Source organism: Nelumbo nucifera, chromosome 8, assembly GCF_055504915.1.
Source record: "Nelumbo nucifera cultivar China Antique chromosome 8, China Antique-T2T, whole genome shotgun sequence".
In the NCBI taxonomy this organism is placed as follows: Eukaryota; Viridiplantae; Streptophyta; class Magnoliopsida; order Proteales; family Nelumbonaceae; genus Nelumbo; species Nelumbo nucifera.
In genome coordinates this window covers 7,827,559-7,847,716 of record NC_142656.1, presented here as the reverse complement: position 1 = coordinate 7,847,716, position 20,158 = coordinate 7,827,559, and the positions used below count along the sequence as shown (strand labels likewise).

The following is a 20,158-nucleotide window of genomic DNA, read 5'->3' as shown; positions in this document are numbered from 1 at the left end:
ATGTGGACGTTCGACTGTAACGAGATCGACTTTCATGACGATAAATCTGTGTCCACACCGTGTTCTAACAGCCTTTTTGCAACCTTGCATTGGGAATATCTCCCTTTTAAGTAAATGCTGATCGAAGCTTCGGATTCTGATTCTGATCACATGACGTGACTGTCTCCTGACGTCTTCTCCTTCCCCCTTCTAGTTCTGTGTGAGTCGTGAGTTGTGTGACATAGATCGGTAGCATCTTATTTCGAGCTTCTGGCTCATTGTTTTTCGATCAGGTTTCCGACTACTTCTCTGCTGCTTTAAGTGATTTTCAGCCGAATCCTCTGTTTGGTGCTGTCACCGGAAAACTAGTTCATGATTTTGCAGGTGAACATCTCCTCCGCTTCGCTGTTTTCCTTTCCCTGCATTTCCACGTAGTTCTACTAGTAACCAAGTTTTGCCCTTGTATTTTCTATACACCAAGAATCAGAAGGCATTAATTTTCTCTTTCTACGAAACATTTCTGATCATTTAAGAGTTTCCTTAAATGTGGAATCGAAGTACTTGAAGTTAATTAATCGCAGCATTACGTGAAATAATAAAATTAGACCTTAATACTCTTTAATTGTCTACTTGCTTAGTTTTAGGACGATTATTGTACAATTCTGTTTCTGTACAATCAACACTGGGAACAAAATCGAGAGATGGTGATAGTTGTTGACATTGGTTTTGGGCGTCTTATTGGGAACTTCACGAGCCCCTAAACCTGGTAATCGTTGTTGATCTTTTGAGTAGACATCAGACATACACACACACACAGAGACTCCATGTCGTCCTCATGTTTTTAATCATTATTGATCTGCTCCATGCAGGTAAAGCAAAGGTTGTAAAGCCGATTCTTAACAACAAGGTATACACTATACAAGATTTTGCTCCATGTGACATTCTCTTAATTGGGAACATCTTCTATAATGATGTGCTTCTTTAAATTTTGCTCCATGTGACATTCTCTTAATTGGGAACATCTTCTATCATGATGTGCTTCTTTAAATGAGTTTCGGGAAATGCTCCATTTAGTTTGCTTTAAGTCCCTCAAAGTTCTATTTGAGAGATCTATTGTTTCTTTGAATATGTTAATATATGGATAAATAAGAATTAAAATCCATGACCTAGAAAAAGGACTTTGGATCATTACTAGATGCAAAATTTTGTAATATTGGTCAATAGCTTTGTAAAATCAATACACCAAGATTAGAATCTAGGAAAGAGAGATTGTGTAAAATCAACTGTAATAAAAGAAAACTTAAAAGAAACTCAATAAACATCAGGTCAAACTCTCCTGTGGAACTCCTTAAACATCAGGTCAAACTCTCCCTGTGGAACTCCTTAAACATCAGGTCAAACTCTCCTTCCAACATATTCCAGCAAACCTTAATAAAAGAAAACTTAAAGCCATCTGGACCTGGGGTCTTATCCCCATTATATGTTTTAATGCCTCCTTAGTTTCCTCCATCTCAAACTCCCTTTCTATCCAATTTGCTGAAAATTCAATTAGCTTCTCAAGCACCAGCTCCTCAAGGGACATCCAATTCCTTGCTCTCGAGGTATATAAGTTCTTGTAGTATCCTACCACTCTCTTCTGAATTTCATTCCATGTCTCCACCACTTCTTCATCCACCTGAATTTTTGAAATCAGGTTCCTCATTCTTCTAGCATTCGCATAGGCCTGAAAGAAGGTCGTGTTTTTGTTGCCTTCTTTCTGCCATGACACTTGACTTTTGTCTCCAATGCTCCTCTTCTCTAAGAATTAGCCTCTTAAAATGTGGATGATCAAGCTACATGTTTTCAAACTTAAAATGTTTTGGGCCAGAAATCACCTAAAATTGCCTAAGCACAATCGGCTTATGGTCTTACATAAAGAATGACAAAGTTTCTTGCACCATGCCACCAACATGTTCTTCCCAGTCTCCTGAATAAAGAAACCTATCCAATCTTCTTAAAATAGGTGGGCATTTCCCATTTGACTAGGTAAATCTACAGCCACTCAAAGGAGGATCAATTAGACCATTCCTCATGAATTCGCCAAACCTTCTCATCCCTAGACTTTCTCTCTCATCCTTCCCCCCCCTTCACCTCCCCCAACCTTCTTACCAAGTTGAAGTCTCCCCCCAAAACACCAAGGACCCCCCAATCCTGCTTTACCCCATCCACTTCCTCCCAAAATTCTGCCCTTGCCCCTTCTTCATTTGGCCCATACACATTTGTAAGTCCCCACTTCCACTCCCCTTCCACCATCTGAAAGCAAATCAAAATTGAAAACACCTCCTTCATCTCTCTCTCTCTCATGCTAAACTTGCATTCCAATCTATTTAATGCTTAAGTGTTCACATCAACGTTTCCTATTGTTACTTGTTCTTCTACTGTTCTACACAAGAAAGATCAAACCATCCTACTTATATAAGTTCCATGAAGAAAAACTGATGTTGGATCTAAATTCTAGCACTTGGGTCTTCAATTTCCAGAAATTATGCTGTCATTATATCATATTCAAATGTCAGGAGGAAAAAATTCAAGTTGGATGTAAATTCTTATAATTAAGTCTTCATCTTCCTGCATGAATGGAAATCATGCTGTATGGGTAATAAGTGAGTGGCCTTCTGCTAGCAAAGAAGGTTCACCTTTGAGATGGATACCATGGGAGAATTTCTAGAGGAGCATCTTTTGGCATCAATCTCTTAGTGGACAGTTTCTCTACCTTCTTAATTTGTCTGGTGACAGGCAAGTGGAACATTGCCTTTCTGGGACTGCTTAGGTAAGTGAGCTTCTATTGCTTAGAAATGATGTAGGGGATGAACTATAGCCAAGTCTTAAAGTTGTCTCATCATCTTTACTGTTGATGGATTTCAAATGGGAAAATAAAAGTTGATCCTTGGTTTAATCCTTCTTGTTGTTGTTGATAAAGAGTAATGTATTAATCTCCAAAAGGGATAATGCTGCACAATAAATCTATCAATCGTGGTACCTGAACTCTGCATGTCCAGTTGCTCTGTTGCTTGTTTAATAGCTTCTGGGAAAAAAAGGTCAGAATTGGTAAGAGATGAGCTCTGTACCTTATTTCTCTGAGCTGCCTAGTTGAAGAAGCTGTCTATATCCAAAGAAGGTTTGGATGATAGAGATAATAATTAGTTTTCATTTCATTATGGAGAATGAACATGATGGAAAATCACTTCTTCTCAAATATTATATAGCTGAGAAAATACAAAAAAAGGCCATTCCCCAATGTTGGTTCCAGCTATCTGGGGTCTTGGGAGAGGTAGAGTAGATATGAAACTAACATTTTGGCTTTTTCAGTAAAAGTGGCTGGTCTCAGATTTTTACCCATGTTCTCACACTTGTCTGCTCAAGACTTTACCATTACACCAAACAATGGCAGATAATAGAAAATACAATATAGGATAAATGAGCTGTTAGAAATTTGTGCTGGCAATGACACAGGGGCATGGTAATTGGGGAAAATGAAAATTAGATGTGATTTATCTATTTATAGACATTGTCACTTCTCTTTTAAATGTAATGTAAGTAATCGAGGTCTATGCCTTCCTCACTTCAGTAATTTATCTGGTACCCTTTTACAGCTTATGTTCTATATCTTAAACTTAAATTTCAACCATAAATTGATGTTGAATTGATAGCAAATTGGAAGCTAGGTATTGTTAAGATTATCAATAACCTTAGCTTGAGGAGCAGAGCCTGGATACTATCTACTTTGATGGCCTGTTCCCTTGGTAACCTGGAACTTCAGGTATAGGAGTTTTCTTTAAGAATGATTTTTGTCTATTCTTTGAGCTATTCAGGAAACCCTTCTTTCAATGCTGAGCATCTATGTATTGAAGATGGTTCAGCTTTTGTCAGTTGATCATTTTGATCCACCATGGCATGCTCACTCAATTATCATTGATTGCAGAAATCTCCTTTGGACCTTCTCACCTTACTCAGTCTCTTATATTCTTAGAGCAGTTCATTGCCATGATACCTGGATACCAGTACACGCCTAGTGTACCTGTGTCGGACACAATATGTACCTGATACAGTAATGGATACGTACTGGACAGGACACCAAATACTGCAGGGACACTTATAGGTATATTCTATAACTCTAACACTTAAAAATATGTGGAGTGAGAGTTGAGAAATGACATTTAGCTTCAAAAGCTATATGTAGAAACATGGTATAAGCATATTACATGAGATAGCCATACCAGTATGTGCATGGAATACTGAGGGAAGTACAGAGGCATTAGCTTCTATGATCTAGAGCTGCAAACAATCGGGCCTGTGCACTTGTTTGGTAAGGTGTTGGGAGATCAAACTTTGTAGGTGGAGCTCCAGTCCCAGGGGCATTTGTATGATGTGGGATTTCCATTTTTCCCTTTTTTATTTTTTTACCTATCTTCTTTTAACAACAAGAATAGGATTGGACTTGATGATGGGGGCTTCTGTATTTTCTATGCTTATGCTTATTTATTTTCATGTGTCGAAAATCATGTGCTGTATTTTCTCATCCTTCTTTCAATTTTTTTTTTTTTTTAGATTGCATCAGCTTCTATAGTATTTGATGGATAAATACTACGTGGAAAATGGCAGCCATTTATTCTTTGATCCCATAATTTTTCTTTCCCATGATGTTATTATGTGTTGTGGTATTCATGTAAGCGGAAATTGATTATGTAATAAGGCCCATTTCTTTCCATATTCCTTCTTTGCTCCAGGAATCTAAATTCTACACAAGAGCTGAAGTCTCTTCACACAACAAGAAGACTGATTGCTGGATCATCATAAAAACTAAGGTTTTGTTCTACTCCTGAGGTCAATACTTTCTTTAAAACATAAAGCTATTAAACCTAACAGCATGTTACTTGTTACTGTAGGTGTATGATGTTACTCCATATGTGGAAGAACATCCAAGGGGGGATGCAATACTAGCACATGCTGGGGATGATTCAACTGAAGGGTTTTATGGGTATGCATATCTTTTATGTCAAATTTGCTTTGTTTCTTATTATCAGATAATTAGCTGATATTGGAATTTTTATTTTGTTGCAAGCATCTGGAACTTTTGTTCGAATCATTTATTCTATTTGTAATGATGACTTTCTATTCTGTATTTATTGTGGCAAAGTTCTTCTATGCTTCAGCAATCTTTGTTTTGTTGCAGGCCACAGCATGCTACTTGGGTCTTTGACATGGTTGATGAATTCTACATTGGAGATTTGGAGAATTAGTTGCCAATAGCCACTAGCTTCTGAAATTGTGAAGAGAACTGTTTATTAACTAGCGGTAATTCCTGTCTGAGTCATAAAACAACATATATGTTCATTTTCACAGGATCCATTGCCATTTATGTAAGTTTTAGAGATCTATTCTCGGACAGTGTTTACATTTGAAGGAGACTGAAAGCTCTACTAGACGATTCAGAAGGACAAGAGAACCCACAGAGATCTACAATGACATACAGCTGCATTTGAGCAAATCCCTATTTGCGAATCCCATCATTTGCTACAAAAATCTGCTAGAACATCGGATTCTCCAGGCGTCCCTCTCAACGAATCTGAGCAGGATTTTGAGCAGTCTTACTTGGGGAGTTGGAGTTCGGATGAGCTGTAGGGCACGTGTGGGGCGCGCTCTGCGGGGAGCCCGTCCAAATTCTCTCACCTGAGTTGCCTTCATCTAGAACAGGCCCAAACTGTTCCGGCCTTTTGACCTGTACTGCTGTACATAGAAAAAGGGCCAACTCCTCCAGCCTTTTTGACCTGTCCATAGAAAAGGGCTATCCGCTATATGGAGTATTGGGAGGGGTAGACTGGATATGGATCCAACATTTGGCAAATCTTGTGCTGTTCTCATATTCTTTGGGGCTGTTTGATGATGGCTGAAATAGCTGAATTGAATGATTTATTGCTTTGTATTTTAGTGGATAAAATAATTAAAGGTTAATATATTCATGGGTATAATAAATTAGTAATTAATATAACTTCAGCTTTAGCCATCCATAGCCTCCTTAATGACTTAGGGGATGGGGGGTAATCCATCCCTCGTGCGGGCGGAGGTTCGATTACATGTCTCTGTTACGACCAACATGAGACCTTATCAACCAATTGGTTGGCACTTTGTTACGCGATATTTGATTTTGTAGTATTGGATGGCTGTTAAATTTGTGAAAAATACTGAGAGAACGAATTGGGCACAAATTGCAATGCAACAATTGTTATTTCTTTTTTATTTATTACACATAAGTGCCATTAAGCACCACATAGGCGAAAACGGCTCCCCTAAGCAAGAAACTTGATGAGGATGTTTACTCTAAAAATGAGTTTCACATAACCTGAGAAAAGAGGCGGTATAAAACATTTGTACCTGATAGTTCATCCAAACAAGATTATGGGTAGGTAAAACCTAATCACATAGGTGCTGATAATTGCAATGGACACACAAGATACAAAACAACGATAGGAACCTTGGGCTGAGTTTGGAAGGAGTATAAATGCAAATATGTAAAGTGCAAAATTTTATATTTTGTATTATTTTGTATATATTTATACTGTATATATTTGCATTTGTACTGCTTCCAAACTGAGCTTTAGGTTAAGTTTGCAAAGCCCAAAAGTTCATAGCCCCATTTTAAGTTTTTTTGGTTCGAGGCTTGAAGGTGGTTTGGCAATAATGTTTTTTTGGTTAGACAATAATGTTTTTAAAAGCAACTCTTACCAAACACTAAAAAACATTTTTTTGCTCAAATTTGTTTTCCACAGCCCAAAGCTCAAAATTAAAAGTTATCCAAACCTTATTCACTAAGAAACTAAAGTCATAGGTCATTCGGTTCAGTTATTAGCCAAAAAAAAAAAAAAAAAGCCCCTATGAGTTGAACCTGCCCAAACCACCTCTCTCAACGTCTGGGCCTGCGATTGCCAAGAGAGATACTATCAAAGTTCAATCTGATACCTAGGTTATAATGAATGGGAGGCATGAATAATAATTGGAATATATCCCGCTGCAGATCATCCCTTCTATCGAAGTTCTTATACTGTGTGTTGAAAAAGCAGTGAAAGAAGATAACATGATAACATTGCGTCTCCCCTCCCGTCCCAAATAATTAAATAAATAAAGCTAACATTTTCCTGGGGACCATCAAATTCCCTTCTTTCCACATGCCTAGCAATATTGCAGGCAGATGCAGAATTATCTATTCAAGGTAACAGCATAGGAAGATTCTTGCTCAGATGGTCCATGTCGCTCAGTTAGGTTTACTTTTTTTTTTTTTTAACTTTCCAATCCTGAAATAGTTTACAGTTTACCTTGTATATTGATCATTGATGGTCTGTGTGTGTGTATAAGTCAAGAGATGTAAACAAGTTCATTTGACTAGCTAGGTCAATCAACTGTCTATGAATCTCCCAAGTTAGCCACCAATTGAATTGGAGCAGGTTGCCCTTCTGCACGTAGCAGTACTATTGATGAATCACTATTGTTCTACAGGGTTCACGTGAAGCTATCAACAATGTTCTCTTGACAAAGTGGTGCCTCTGCGCGTTTGAATGACAAAGACAGTGGGTAGATGGAGTGTTGGGCTTAGTCGCTCATGCATGATGAGGTTAGATAGAGATGCCGCTGGGAATCTTTGAAAGCATGACCGGATGATCTGTTAATCAATTCATCTCCTCTTCTCAAACACTTCAACAAGAAATTCTCAAGGTCCATAGGTCTCTAGGGTTGGGTAGTTATGTCATCTGTCGGTCATCCATCATTTATTCATCATGTACTTATCTTCTCAATACCAGTAGTCTTGACTCTTGAGACTCAGCTATTTCATTTCACCAAAGTTCCTGACAGTGATATGCTACAGCTTAAGGATCCGACAGTGAACAGTGAAGCACATTGATTCACCATTATTCAATTTAGTGAACTAATTTGATTCTTTGCTTTTTTGGTGAATGTCTGTTTCAAGAATATAATAACTTGGCACTGTTTTCTAGTCAGTGGGTCATGTTTCCATTTTTTCAAAGTAGTAATTGGTAGGACCTCTGACTAGTTGTAGTATAGCAGAGCTGCTGCCACCAGGATTGGAGAGAATGGGGAAGCCTTTTTCGTCCCATAGGCCTCCTTTTACAAGAAACGCAGTTGAGCCATGAAAATGGCTGTTTGAAGCACCTCTCTCCAAGGCTCCAACTCGATGATTCACAGTGGAGATGGTTAAGCTTGCAAAGATGCCCTTGACACCAGAAGGAAACCAGAAGAGAGCTGGACCTCTCGGTTTTGTCTGGGCCAACAAGCACAGCGCTATGATAGCAGTGCCGCAAAAGGTGGGGGTAATTTCAAGAATGTGGGTTGGTGGGTGGGGGAAAGAGAAGTTACGAGCGTCCAGAGATAAATCACAGACTAAAACACGACGACCTCGTAAAATAAGTAAACAAACCCATCGATAAGCTTAAAATCCATCCAAGATGCGATGGAAATGGCTCTTTAATTACCATTTTAGTTTTTACCTCCACTTCATTCATTCAACACTCAACAGTTGAGCTGTTTAAAAACATGTTCAAATTCTCTTGTTTTGTTTTTCTTAAGACTGTTTTTGCTTGGATTTATGAGCTCTTCATTCCATCTGTTTTCGTACCAGAAAAGTTCACTGTGAAAAATTTCAACTCTATCTCTGCCCCTCTTACAGCGAGATAAACATAATAGCCAAAACACATGCAAGAAGGAGAAGAAGAAAGGAGGGGGAACACGTCCATCATCCATGATGGTTAAGTACAATAATTGGTTTCGATTATATTAATTCGGATACAGTTTATTTACTGGCATTCATCAGTGTTTATGAGGAAAAGTCATCTAAATTCCAGAACTTAAAAGCCTATTACAGACACACACAAATACGTGTACCAATCATCTTCATCCACAACTCAGGCAGATGAACAACGGAATTGATTATTGCTACATCAGTCTGAGGACTTTTGTCCAGGTGGGCCAAAGCCCAATTAACAAACCAATGGACCATCTAGTTCTTTTGTACTATTAGTATATTGTGGACCATAGCCCAAAATACATGATTATTGCGTTAGTTGCTTCATGGTCTCATACAGTTTTCTATGGTATAGCCTATTTGCCATTCGTTTCTTAGAACAAATGTGGGGATTAATTTTTAGTATCATATTCTCAATACTTGCACTAACAACAAGATGCTTGCGCAGTTTAGTTTTGGTAGTGGCCGATCCAGGGCAGAAAACTTCCTCCATTGTTACTCCAACAGAGTTCTTTTTCCCCTTAATTTGCTGTTTTAGTGGATTTGAGACCGGCCTTCTGAAGTTTCAGCTACTCCAATTCATTAAAGTTAAAGATCATATCGATATCGATACCCTTACCCACCCGAATATCAAAAAAATGAACGAGGCCTTAAAGTTAAAGATCATATCGATACCCTTCAAAGTCATATTCCAATTCATTACACCATTGACATGTGAAGGTCCAGACTCCAGAGCAATGGATTTGGTCATATCTCAATTGTTAAGTATTGAAGATTTTTACAGGCATGCCTTGACACTATAGACGCATGTTTTCTCCATCATATTGGACCCCTTTTGATAAAAATCTGATTTGCGTTCTAGAATGTTGATTATTTAATTATTGAGTTAGAATTAAATTACCCACATGGTTAGTTTAAGACTTGAAAGTGCATATCTTGATCCTTCTTTACCACTTACCAGGAATGAGATAAGAGGTGATCTCCACGCTCTACTGCTTCCACCAATCCTCTTCGTATAATGAAGATTAACATTGAAGAGCTCAGTTGTCGCCTAAAAATAGCTAGAAACCAAGGAAAGGTAAGCCATAATTCCCACCCCACTCATTCTTGTGGGGACTCGCCATGTAAGAGTGGATTACTCTACTTTGTCATGTCATAAATCATGATCTCTTGAGAGAGAGAGAGAGGGAGGGAGGCAATAAAAAAATTCTACTTTATTAAAAAAGGAAGCTTACATGTAGCCGTCACTTAATTTGGAAAATGGGTACCCAAAGAAAGTCATGATCAGGATCAAGTAAGCAGACTCTCTGTAAACCTTAATTCTAGGGCATGGGTTTATAAAGTAGTCATCATGAAAGCGAAAGTAGCAGAGCACACAATATGTGGCGATTGTTAATTCATCAATAACCACTGATAGTGGAGAAAAAATAACACAGACGTAGTCACTTTTTGTAGAAACCAAACACTCCCTTTTTCTCAAGGGAACCAATTATTCCACGAAGGCATTATTCTTTAAACTTAGACAAATAAGAAGAAAAAAAAAAAAGAAAAAAGAACCTGTTAACTGTCCAAATCGAGAAAGAAAAGCAGAGGAAAAAGAATGAATGATGGTTTTTTCCCTAATGGATATCAAAGTTGGTTGAACTCTTGTTTTTCTTTTCTTTTGAATTGCACCAAATCTTCTTCTTACAGGGATCAAGGAGATTAAAATATAATGAAATTCTTGCAACAGGATATCTGTTATCTTTTGTGCATCTCGAGAGGCGTCCAACAGGATATCTGTTATCTTTTGTGCATCTCCTCCAATGTGAATATGAGAGAGGTGGAGTTCCTTCGCCATTTGGAGTCCCAACTCTGGAAGTTGGCTCTACTAAATACAAAACTTTCAGTGTGATCTTTCAAGATAATGCCAATCCCAGAAAAAGAATCTGTATTTGCACCATGGACATTAATCTTTAAGAATGGGTGAGAGGGAGGAGACCATCTACAATGATTGCTGATTATTTGGTTGTTTTGAGAGGCAAGAATGCTCCCCCTCCTTTTTAGTGAAGTCAGCTCCTCAATATGTGCATGGGCCGATGAAATAGTTTTAACTGGGCTGAACTTTTTATTCTCTATTGCTTTCTTGCATCTAATTTTTCAACAGTGCCAGAGGATTATAACAAATTTGCTGAAAAGACAAAGATCATCCATTGGATTATCTCTACTCTGTTCCCACCAAAATGAAATCCAATCGATAAGAGACCAGTCTGGTTTTTCCTCCGTGCGCATGGCTAAGCAAGAACTAAACCAAAATGGTGTTACAACTTGGCAATGGATGAATACATGATCTGCATCCTCTTCCTCAGAAAGACACAAAGGACAAGATCTGTCAATTTTCTTAGAGATTTTGGCTAAGGACGCTTTTAAAGGTAAAATGCCTTTAAGACAATGCTATATGAAAACTTGGATTTGAGAAGTGATTTCTTTAAGATTCTAAGAATCTTTCCAAGAGATGCCACTGCAAGCTATATGACTCGAGAAAGTTTCAGCTACTCCATCCCTAAGAAGCTTATAAGCAGATGCGCAAGTGAAACGGCCATGTGGTGTAAATTTCCAAATCACTCGATCTTGTAGAAATTGTGCATTAGCAGGAAGCTCAATACTAAGAATCTAAGAGGCGGTAGTGGGCTCGAAATCTGAATAGATGAACTGAGAATTTCAAGTACCATTAACAGAGTTAAGGATGCCACCTTATCTGTAAAGCCAGATCTTGGGTTTAGTAAAAGAGAATTTGAAATCCAAGGATCACCATAAATGCTTTTATTCCACCCATTAAAGATAATGTGGTGGGTGCCTCTTAATAAGACCTTCCTTGAATCTAGCATATTCCTCCAAATTGTAGAATCAGAACTCCTTTTTTTTCAGTCCAAAAGGTTTCATCATTACTGAGATACTTCAATCTTAATATATCAGTCCAAAGACGTCCTTGTGCAGTTAGAAATCTCCATGAGAGTTTCATAATGGGTATTCTATTGTTAATCAGTAAATCATGAAAATCCAATCCTCCTTGTTTCTTTGCTCTCAAGAATTTACTCCAGCTTTGTAAATAAATTTGAGACCCATTTGAATTAAACCCCCACCAAAAATCACGTGCTATAGCATTTAATTGGGTACAAATTCCTTGAACTCTTGTTAAAAAAAAAAACAATTCAATGCTTGGATTGTTACAATTAAAGATGTCACTTTATCGCTGATTTGATTATGTTTTGAATTATATTGAGTGTATATATAGGGGGGTTTATGTAAGGATCAAAATACGAGGACCATATAAATAAGTGTAAATGCAAATACGTAGAGTGTAAAACGATTCATATAAATTGTAAAGTTGAATTAGTTTTGTACTAACAAATTTATCTTCTTACCAAACAAATTTTTAGCTGTAATGAATGCAAACACGAATTTTAATAAAATGTCTTTTTTTTATCAAAAGCCCACTTGAATGCAAATTTACTTCTTTTTTATTGATGTATTTTTACATCTTATTATCAATATAAATATACATTGAAAAATGTATTTTTTGTCATTTGTCGACAAACATGAACCAGAGTGCAAATTTACCCTAAACCTAGATTTACACTTCATTTGTATCGTTTCAAAAAGCAGCTTAAGTAGTGTGGTGCTGCGCTATTCAAACAGCTGTTATGGGGAATTCTGGCATATCACCAAAAATACTAAAAAAGTACAAAGAAGTATAAATATTTATCAAGAAATACTTGTAAGTACTATTGGGAATTCCCCACGAATATCACATTTATAAAGAAATACTTGAAAGTAAACCAAAAAACCTCTCTCTCTCTCTCTTTATACACACTCGCCAAACCTTAGCTTTAGGTGTTGGCCCTGTTGGATAATTGGATTGGTTGTTGGGTATGTTATTGTGTGTGAGAGTGTAGCGTGTAGGGTCCCTTGAGGGTTCCCTTGCTTTTAACTTTTTTTCTAAGTTAAGCTCTTCCACATGCCTACTCTCACGTTTTTAATTGTTCTTTATATAACTAACTAATCAAAACAAAAACGAGGAACCCACCACCCTCTTAGCTATGACTTCATTAGAGGTCTTTTCTTGTGGGAAGGAAGCTAGTGGCGGAACCCACCACCCTCTGGAATCAAATGACATGGTTTTTTTTCTTGTATAATTTTAGTGTTCATGAGTCATGACGGTCCTCAGGAGAATCATGACAATACAGATTACAAAGACCCCATGTATACAAACATATAAGAAGGATAAGGAGATATTGCTCAACTGGGGACTGATAGGTGGGGTCTGAGCCTATCTATCATCAGCCATTCTTTACTCCCCACTCCCATAACACCAGCCGACGTTCTTTCTTTACTACCTGCTTTTTTGCCACGCGCCGCTCTTTCTATCTCTCCCAAGATTTGATATGAAACTGAAAGAATTTTAAAGCAAATGAATGATTGATTTGTTGTTGTTTGATCCAATTATCGACCGGTAATGTCGCATCTGATCCCAACCCAGCCCAATTAAAAAAAGAAAACTGAAGTTGATGTCATCAAAATACCCATATGATATATCTAAACGTAGCATAAACGTCCTTTTTTCACTCTACATATTTTCTATTTGTATTCCTTGGAAGCGTTTGGAATCGGTGTAAAATATCATTGCTGTAATATTTTATATGGGCTTTGATTATGATATGAAAAAGATATGATATCTGAAAATTTTCTGATCAATCAACTGGAATCGCGAATGTGATATCCAATTAGGTGTTATTTATCAAAATTCATGGGTGGATTTTGATTGGTCAAAACTCTTCTCATATCATATTTTTTCCGTATCATAGATTTTTTCTTTTATATTTAACTATGAATAAGTGACCATTATATTTTTGAAAAGCATGATGTGATCGGTGTAAAGTTTTACATCAATTTTATCGATGTAGTATGTATTTACATCGATACATTGATAATCGGTGTAAAACTTTACGTTTGATGAGGTAATCAATGTAAAATTCTGCTCCATTCAAATACATGCAAATCTGAACCAGAGTGGAGTTTTATATCGACTATGATTACACACTCCTTCCAAACACTGATAAAATCGAACCAACATAAACTTTTACGTCGTTCTTGATTTACATTGATTCAAACGCAGCCAAACTGAGTCTAATCTTTATAGATGATATCACATCTGCTCCACCAACTTCCCACATACATATCTCAGCATGCATTGAGAACATCTCCCGAAGTTGATATATGGTTGGAATATGCTGTGGGGCGCAGATGTAAATTCTTTATACTAACATGAATATAAAATGTAAATAGATCATTTAATATCTTTAACTTGATTGATTAAAATTTTGAAATAACGTGTTATAAAAAACTCGAAAAACATGTAGCTGGACTCTTCAAATAAAATATGCAATGCACACCTTCCATGGAGACATTGTTAATGGAGACGTTGGAAATAAGACATGCCCTTGTTTTCTTGTTATAATTTTTTGGCTATGATTTTCTTGTTACGAAATTGCACAATAAAATACACCCTTGTTTTCTTTTTTAGATTGATTGGGCATGCAAGTAGACTCAACTTGAAATTAGGTCGGGCCACGGGTTGCATCAGGTCACCTCTTTTCAAACCTACATTTCAAATTAACATTGACCTGAATGGTTAAACGGTTAAACCTGTATTTTTATCTTATGTCAATGGACCAGATATTGGTTCAATCCAACCCAGTCTAATATAAATCCATTATAATTGAATCAGGTCCAATCTAATTCAATAAATACTATGACTTTTTAAATCTAGACAGATCCAATTTAATGTCTTGTTGATTCGGCCAATCAGTCCATTGACACACCTACGCTCTTACAAATGCAGGCAATCTCTTTATGCTCCATTCATTATTGTCAAAGTATGAATGGTACATAAGATGGGCGAGCCATCCCCCGATTTAACCATTAAAAAGGTGTAAAATTAGCTAACAATAATGTATGTAAATGAACGTCACAATGGTATTGGTATCTTATTAATAACCCTTTGCTTGATCCATATTCCATATATTGGTATACGGAGATAGGATTAATTGAACACTAGCTGTTTAGCATACTATGGAACCAATAAGAACACTCCATACTAGTCATAAAATACATGTATCTACATCTATTCAACCTCTCACTCTGAGTCTCATGCATTTTATCACTAGCGTGAAATATTATCATTGGTTTCACAGCCCGCTCAAGAGCCATCACGTTCAGTTAGAGGTGTAACTTAGGCGGGCCCAACCCGAGCCCGAATCGCCCAAGCCCGAAATTTTACACGGGATGGGCTTGGATTTTGGTCCTCGGGCCCAAGAAATCGAGATTTTCTATTTTTCGGGCCAGGCCCAGGCCTAGCCCTTATGTAGCCCAAACCCGGTTTGAGCCCGGGCTAGGCCCAGGCCTAGCCCTTAGAGTGGGTTCATTGACCAACTCGAGCCCGGTCCAAGCTCGAGCCCAACCCAAGTGCATCAAATTATAGTGCGAATTGGGCTCGGGTTGAAAAAATCGGGCTTGACCTCGGGCTCGGGCCTTAAGCCCAAATTTTAGGGCCATGCCCGGGTTGATCATAAACCCAACCCAACTTGCACCCCTACGTTCAACTAATCACTCACCACCCAAACCTAGGGGTGAGCAAATGAGTAGCTTTTACTCGGAACCAAGTGGAGCTGACCTCAAATTAGCCTTGAATCGACTCTATCTAATTTATTATAAGGTAGGGTCTAATTCCAAATATTTGGAACCGACCCCCATATAGGTGGTCGGTTCTAGGATCTAGAGGTTTATCCTACTCGAACTGGCCGACGAACCCACCTTGGAATCAAACTTGCTTTGCAATAGGCCCCAAAGTATTTTTAAGGATGCAAAGATTTCATCCCAAACACTCATGGTTATAAAACCATGGTCTTACTTGACCATTGAGTTACCTATGTGATTTGATCATTTGTTTTGTATGTGTATAATAAATAATGTAAAAGGTAATATTTATAGAATTTAAATTATAATGACAAATTTTTAACCATATATTGATATATTATGATAATCTACATATTAAATTACTCAATTTAATCGATAAAGATAATATAAGTTCTAAGCTATATATTATCATTATTGAAAATCAAGTTTGTGAAGGACATGTTTGATTTTTTTTTTCTTGAAGGGAGAGAGTAAAGAAAGAACAAGTTCCATGAATAGACCTTAAATTAGCCTTGGAACCGCCAAAGCCAAAACTGACCTTGACAGAGTAGGTTTTGATTCCAAAAACCTAGAACTGACCCATACAAGATATGTTTAAGGTTATGTCATAAATTGAATTGAACTAACCCATGCTCACTGCTACCCAAATCCCGTTTCTAATACGAATTGTTCATCGTTCTAATAAATAGCGGATAGACCTGGCAATTGGGTTGGGTGGGTCGGGTTTGGGTTGGATTACCAAATGCTAGACCCTAACCCTAAATGCTCGGGTTAGGGTTGACCCATGGGTCAATTTGGGTCATCCCAAAAAATAAAGAAAAACTACATGAAAAATGCCAAAATTAAAGGAATTAACCTTAAAATTCCAAATATAAGATAAAAAACTTGAACATTTAAAAATTTAAAGAATAAACAATAAAGAGTAAAGACTAAATAGAAAAAATTAAAGAGTGAAACCTTCTAAGAATGCATAAATAGTCCCAATTAGACTTGATAATCAGGTCAGCGGGTTGACCCATGACCCAATCCAACTCAACCCAGTTTTTTCCAGATTGGGTCGGGTTGGGTCATTCGCACATTCAGGTAGCTAAATGTGAGGAGGTCGGGTCTCTTGCCCACAGCTTCCTACTCACATCCCTACCCACGCCATAAATTTTGGACACATGTCCACTAGCATGTTTCTCTTCTTCACATGTGCACAATTGCATGTGAATTCGATGGGATGTAATTATGTAAAGGGACGGACTTTATGTCCATACTATCGGAATTCACCCATTAACCCAATTAATTTTTTAACCTAAAAATAATTAATCTTTCCCCTTCCCAAGAACCCTAAATAGTCTCGTTCTCTCCATTCCATTCTCCACAGTTTACTGTTCTGGGAAACTTCACCGGCATCCGGCAACTGACAACCTGCAACGTGTTCACTGGCATCTTATTATCCTTGTACTCCATTAGTTAACCTTCTTCTATTCTCCATAACGTCCTATTCTAAGAGATTTGATCGACATCTGACAACCGGCAACCGGCAACGAAGGAGATTACTGTGCATGACCAGAAGACCGGTGATAAGAACCTAGTTGGAAGAACTATAAGAGAATATTGCTCAATTTTTTCTTGTATTGGTTGAGGTTAACGACCGGTGTATCGGTGAGCACGTCCTTTGTTGCCAGCTACCGGATGTCAATTGTCAGATGCTGGATGCCGGTGAAATCTCTTGGAATAGGACATTATGGAGAATAAAAGAAGGTTAACTAATGGAGTATAGAAAGAATAAGATGGTAGTGAGCACATCGCTGATTGTTGGTTGCCGATTGTTGAATGCTACTATGGAGAATAGAATGGAGAGAATGAGACTATTAGGGTTCTTGGGAAGGGAAAGATTTATAATTTTTAGGTTAGAAAATTAATTAGATTAATGGGTGAATTCTAATGGGATGGACATAATGTCCGTCCTATTATATAATTACATTCCATTGAATTTACATGCAATTATCCACATATGAAGAAGAGGCATATATTAGTGGACATATGTCCAATATTTATGGCGTGGGTAGGGATATGGGTAAGAAGCTGTATGCAGGAGATCCGGCCTCAAATCCCTATTTTTTCGGATTGGATTGGATGGGATTCGTTGGTTGAGTCAACGTTTTGCCAGGTCTAATAGCGGATCAAGGGTCCGGAGCCATGTGAAACTAATAAAGTCTACATATTCTACGCGTCTGTACGATTTTACAGTCAGTGATGGATGGGAACTTAGCTGAGCCTGTGAGCGTAGTACCAATCACTACTCTCGTACACGTAGGTTGTACCCCATACGAAAGAAGATTCCAATCCCACGGACTTATAGGACAGACACATGGGCTAGTGCCTATGCACCCCGAGGGGATGATGGGCGCATGGGCAGACACATGGGCTGTACGGTAGAGGTTGGATTTCTGAAGTGGACTGAATTATAAAACCCTTTTTTCTTGGGGGGGGGGGGGGTGTCTGATATCTCGTCCATGGGCCGGACAATTAATTATTCAGCCTGGTTTTGATGATTGATTCAATATCAAAATTCATTCCATCCCCTACTATCAGACGATTCGTAATAATTTAATACCATAGGTTCGTGAGGCAACAAAATTCGCTGCCCAGGCCTTACCATCCGGCCATCATTCACTTTGCCCTCTCCCAGTCTCCCTTTCGTAAAAAGAAGTTATAAAAGGAATATTTATTTATTATTTGTTTTTTAGACATTAATTAATTTAAAAAATAGGAGTTTAGATGATTAGATTGCAACTTTAGAACACTTAACAGTAGAGCAAGAAGCATTGAGGAAAAAAAAGAAATATCCAGTGAGAGGGGCAGTAGGTAATAATCACGCCGACTGGGATTAAAAAATGAAAAAAGGAAAGAGAGAAGTGCGATAAAGGTCGAGCATGTTGGGTGGTTGGGGGCCCAGGCCCAGGGTCACGATCCTGGATCATCCCACGCAAAAAGTGAAAGAAGTCCCAAGGCCCCCAACTCCCCAAGGGCCCCACATATATTAAAGTGGGGAAATTCAGAATGTGGACTCGTGTCGGTCATTGGCAGGTTGGAATCCATTTATGGTAATCTGGGTAAGCCGAAGATCAACTGCGTGCGTCGGTGATCGGTAGGCCGGTACCCAAGCAGCAGCAAAACATTAGACATAAAACGCAGCCGACCACACGCTTAAACGACTTACATCATCTCCCCGACTCTGTGTCTCTGTCCTCTGGTATATGTCATTTCCGCGTCGACTCGCCGAGTTTGTCTTCTTCTTGCATCCAACGTAAGACGTAAGAATCTTGCTTGGTGAGTGCGAAATCTATACATTACCCTCAACCTCACCTCAGGAATATATATGTAGCTTTACCTAAAGTTGCACAGGTTTATTAGTGAACAGTTGTCACTAGTCCAATAGTAGTACTAGTTACCACGTGGCACTTGTGTATTCAACTTCAAGTATGCCATCCCCCCGCTTTGGATGCTCTCTGACGATCAAAAAAACAAGTTTTTGATTCCTTTGATGGTGACATTTAGTTCATTAATTAAGAAAAAAAACAAAAAAATAAGAACAGACTCAATATCCGCTTATGAATTAGCATATCAATTCTGATGATCCCAATTGTATTTTGGGCCTAAAAGTTCTGACCGAACTTTTAAAGAACAATGAATCGTTAAAAAAAATGTACCTTCCCATTAAAGCCTTTAGACAAGTGCCTCCACCACTAGCTTTTTAATTTCTTCCAAAACAAGTAACATGCTTGCTTCTCTGTGGTAACCACAAAATGAGAATTAACTTTGTAATGGTAATGCTCGTATTTTCTTTCCTTAATGCTTCATATTATTATTGTTAGGCAAATGCCAGCGTGAGGTTTGAGTTTCAAAATTTTTTAGTAGGACTTGGTTCTAAAATAAGTCATTCTTACTTGGCAAAATCTATAAGAATCTGGAATTGCTTCTCACTTCACACATCATTCTTAGCATTTCCAACCGTGTATTAAGAACATTTCAAGAAATGGTGCGATGCAGTTCTTCAATCTTTCTCTCTCTCTCTCTATATATAATGTATTTACTGTACCTTGTAACAAATAATATGGTTGATTGAATATCACCATAATTAATAAACTTTGTGAAACATGAATGAATTAATGAAAAGTGAAAATATGATATATAACCAATATTAATCAAAAATAATTGAAGTGTCTTTATTATTTTATGGACGGCAGGTGTCCCAAGTCTTGAAAATCATAATTGTGTAAATAATAGAAAGAGAGGCATGGCATATTGGCAAGGCGTCATGGGAAGCAAATTCGTACTCATTGCTCTCATAATTGAATTAAACAACACAGGACACAGGACACAGCCTCAGCCTCAGGCTGAACTTATCCACCCACGAATCACAATATCCATATTTGCAGAGAGTTGGTGTGCCAGCCAAGTAGCTAGTGTTGGTCAACGTAACAAAAACAAAAGCCGCTAGGGGATGCCAGTGTTTTACTCTCAAGGGCCGGACAAAATGAAAGCCATTCATCAACAATCATAATTAATTAATAATAGTCATGCCTTAATTGCTTCAATTCAATCTACCGGATACGACTGCTATTGTTTTCCAAAACACAAATGTCTATCAAGTTTTAATTT

At 37.8% G+C, this 20,158-nt stretch overlaps 1 protein-coding gene across 1 annotated transcript; it reads left to right on the top strand.

The window, feature by feature from the left end:
* LOC104592586 (cytochrome B5-like protein) lies at positions 1-5,982 on the top strand. The gene is made up of 6 exons (XM_088893023.1): positions 1-48; positions 225-363; positions 849-886; positions 4,746-4,823; positions 4,905-4,996; positions 5,192-5,982. The coding sequence occupies exons 1-6, from the start codon at positions 1-3 to the stop codon at positions 5,256-5,258; spliced, it is 462 nt and encodes a 153-aa protein (XP_088749149.1). The 3' UTR covers positions 5,259-5,982.
* The last annotated feature ends 14,176 nt before the right edge of the window (positions 5,983-20,158 follow it).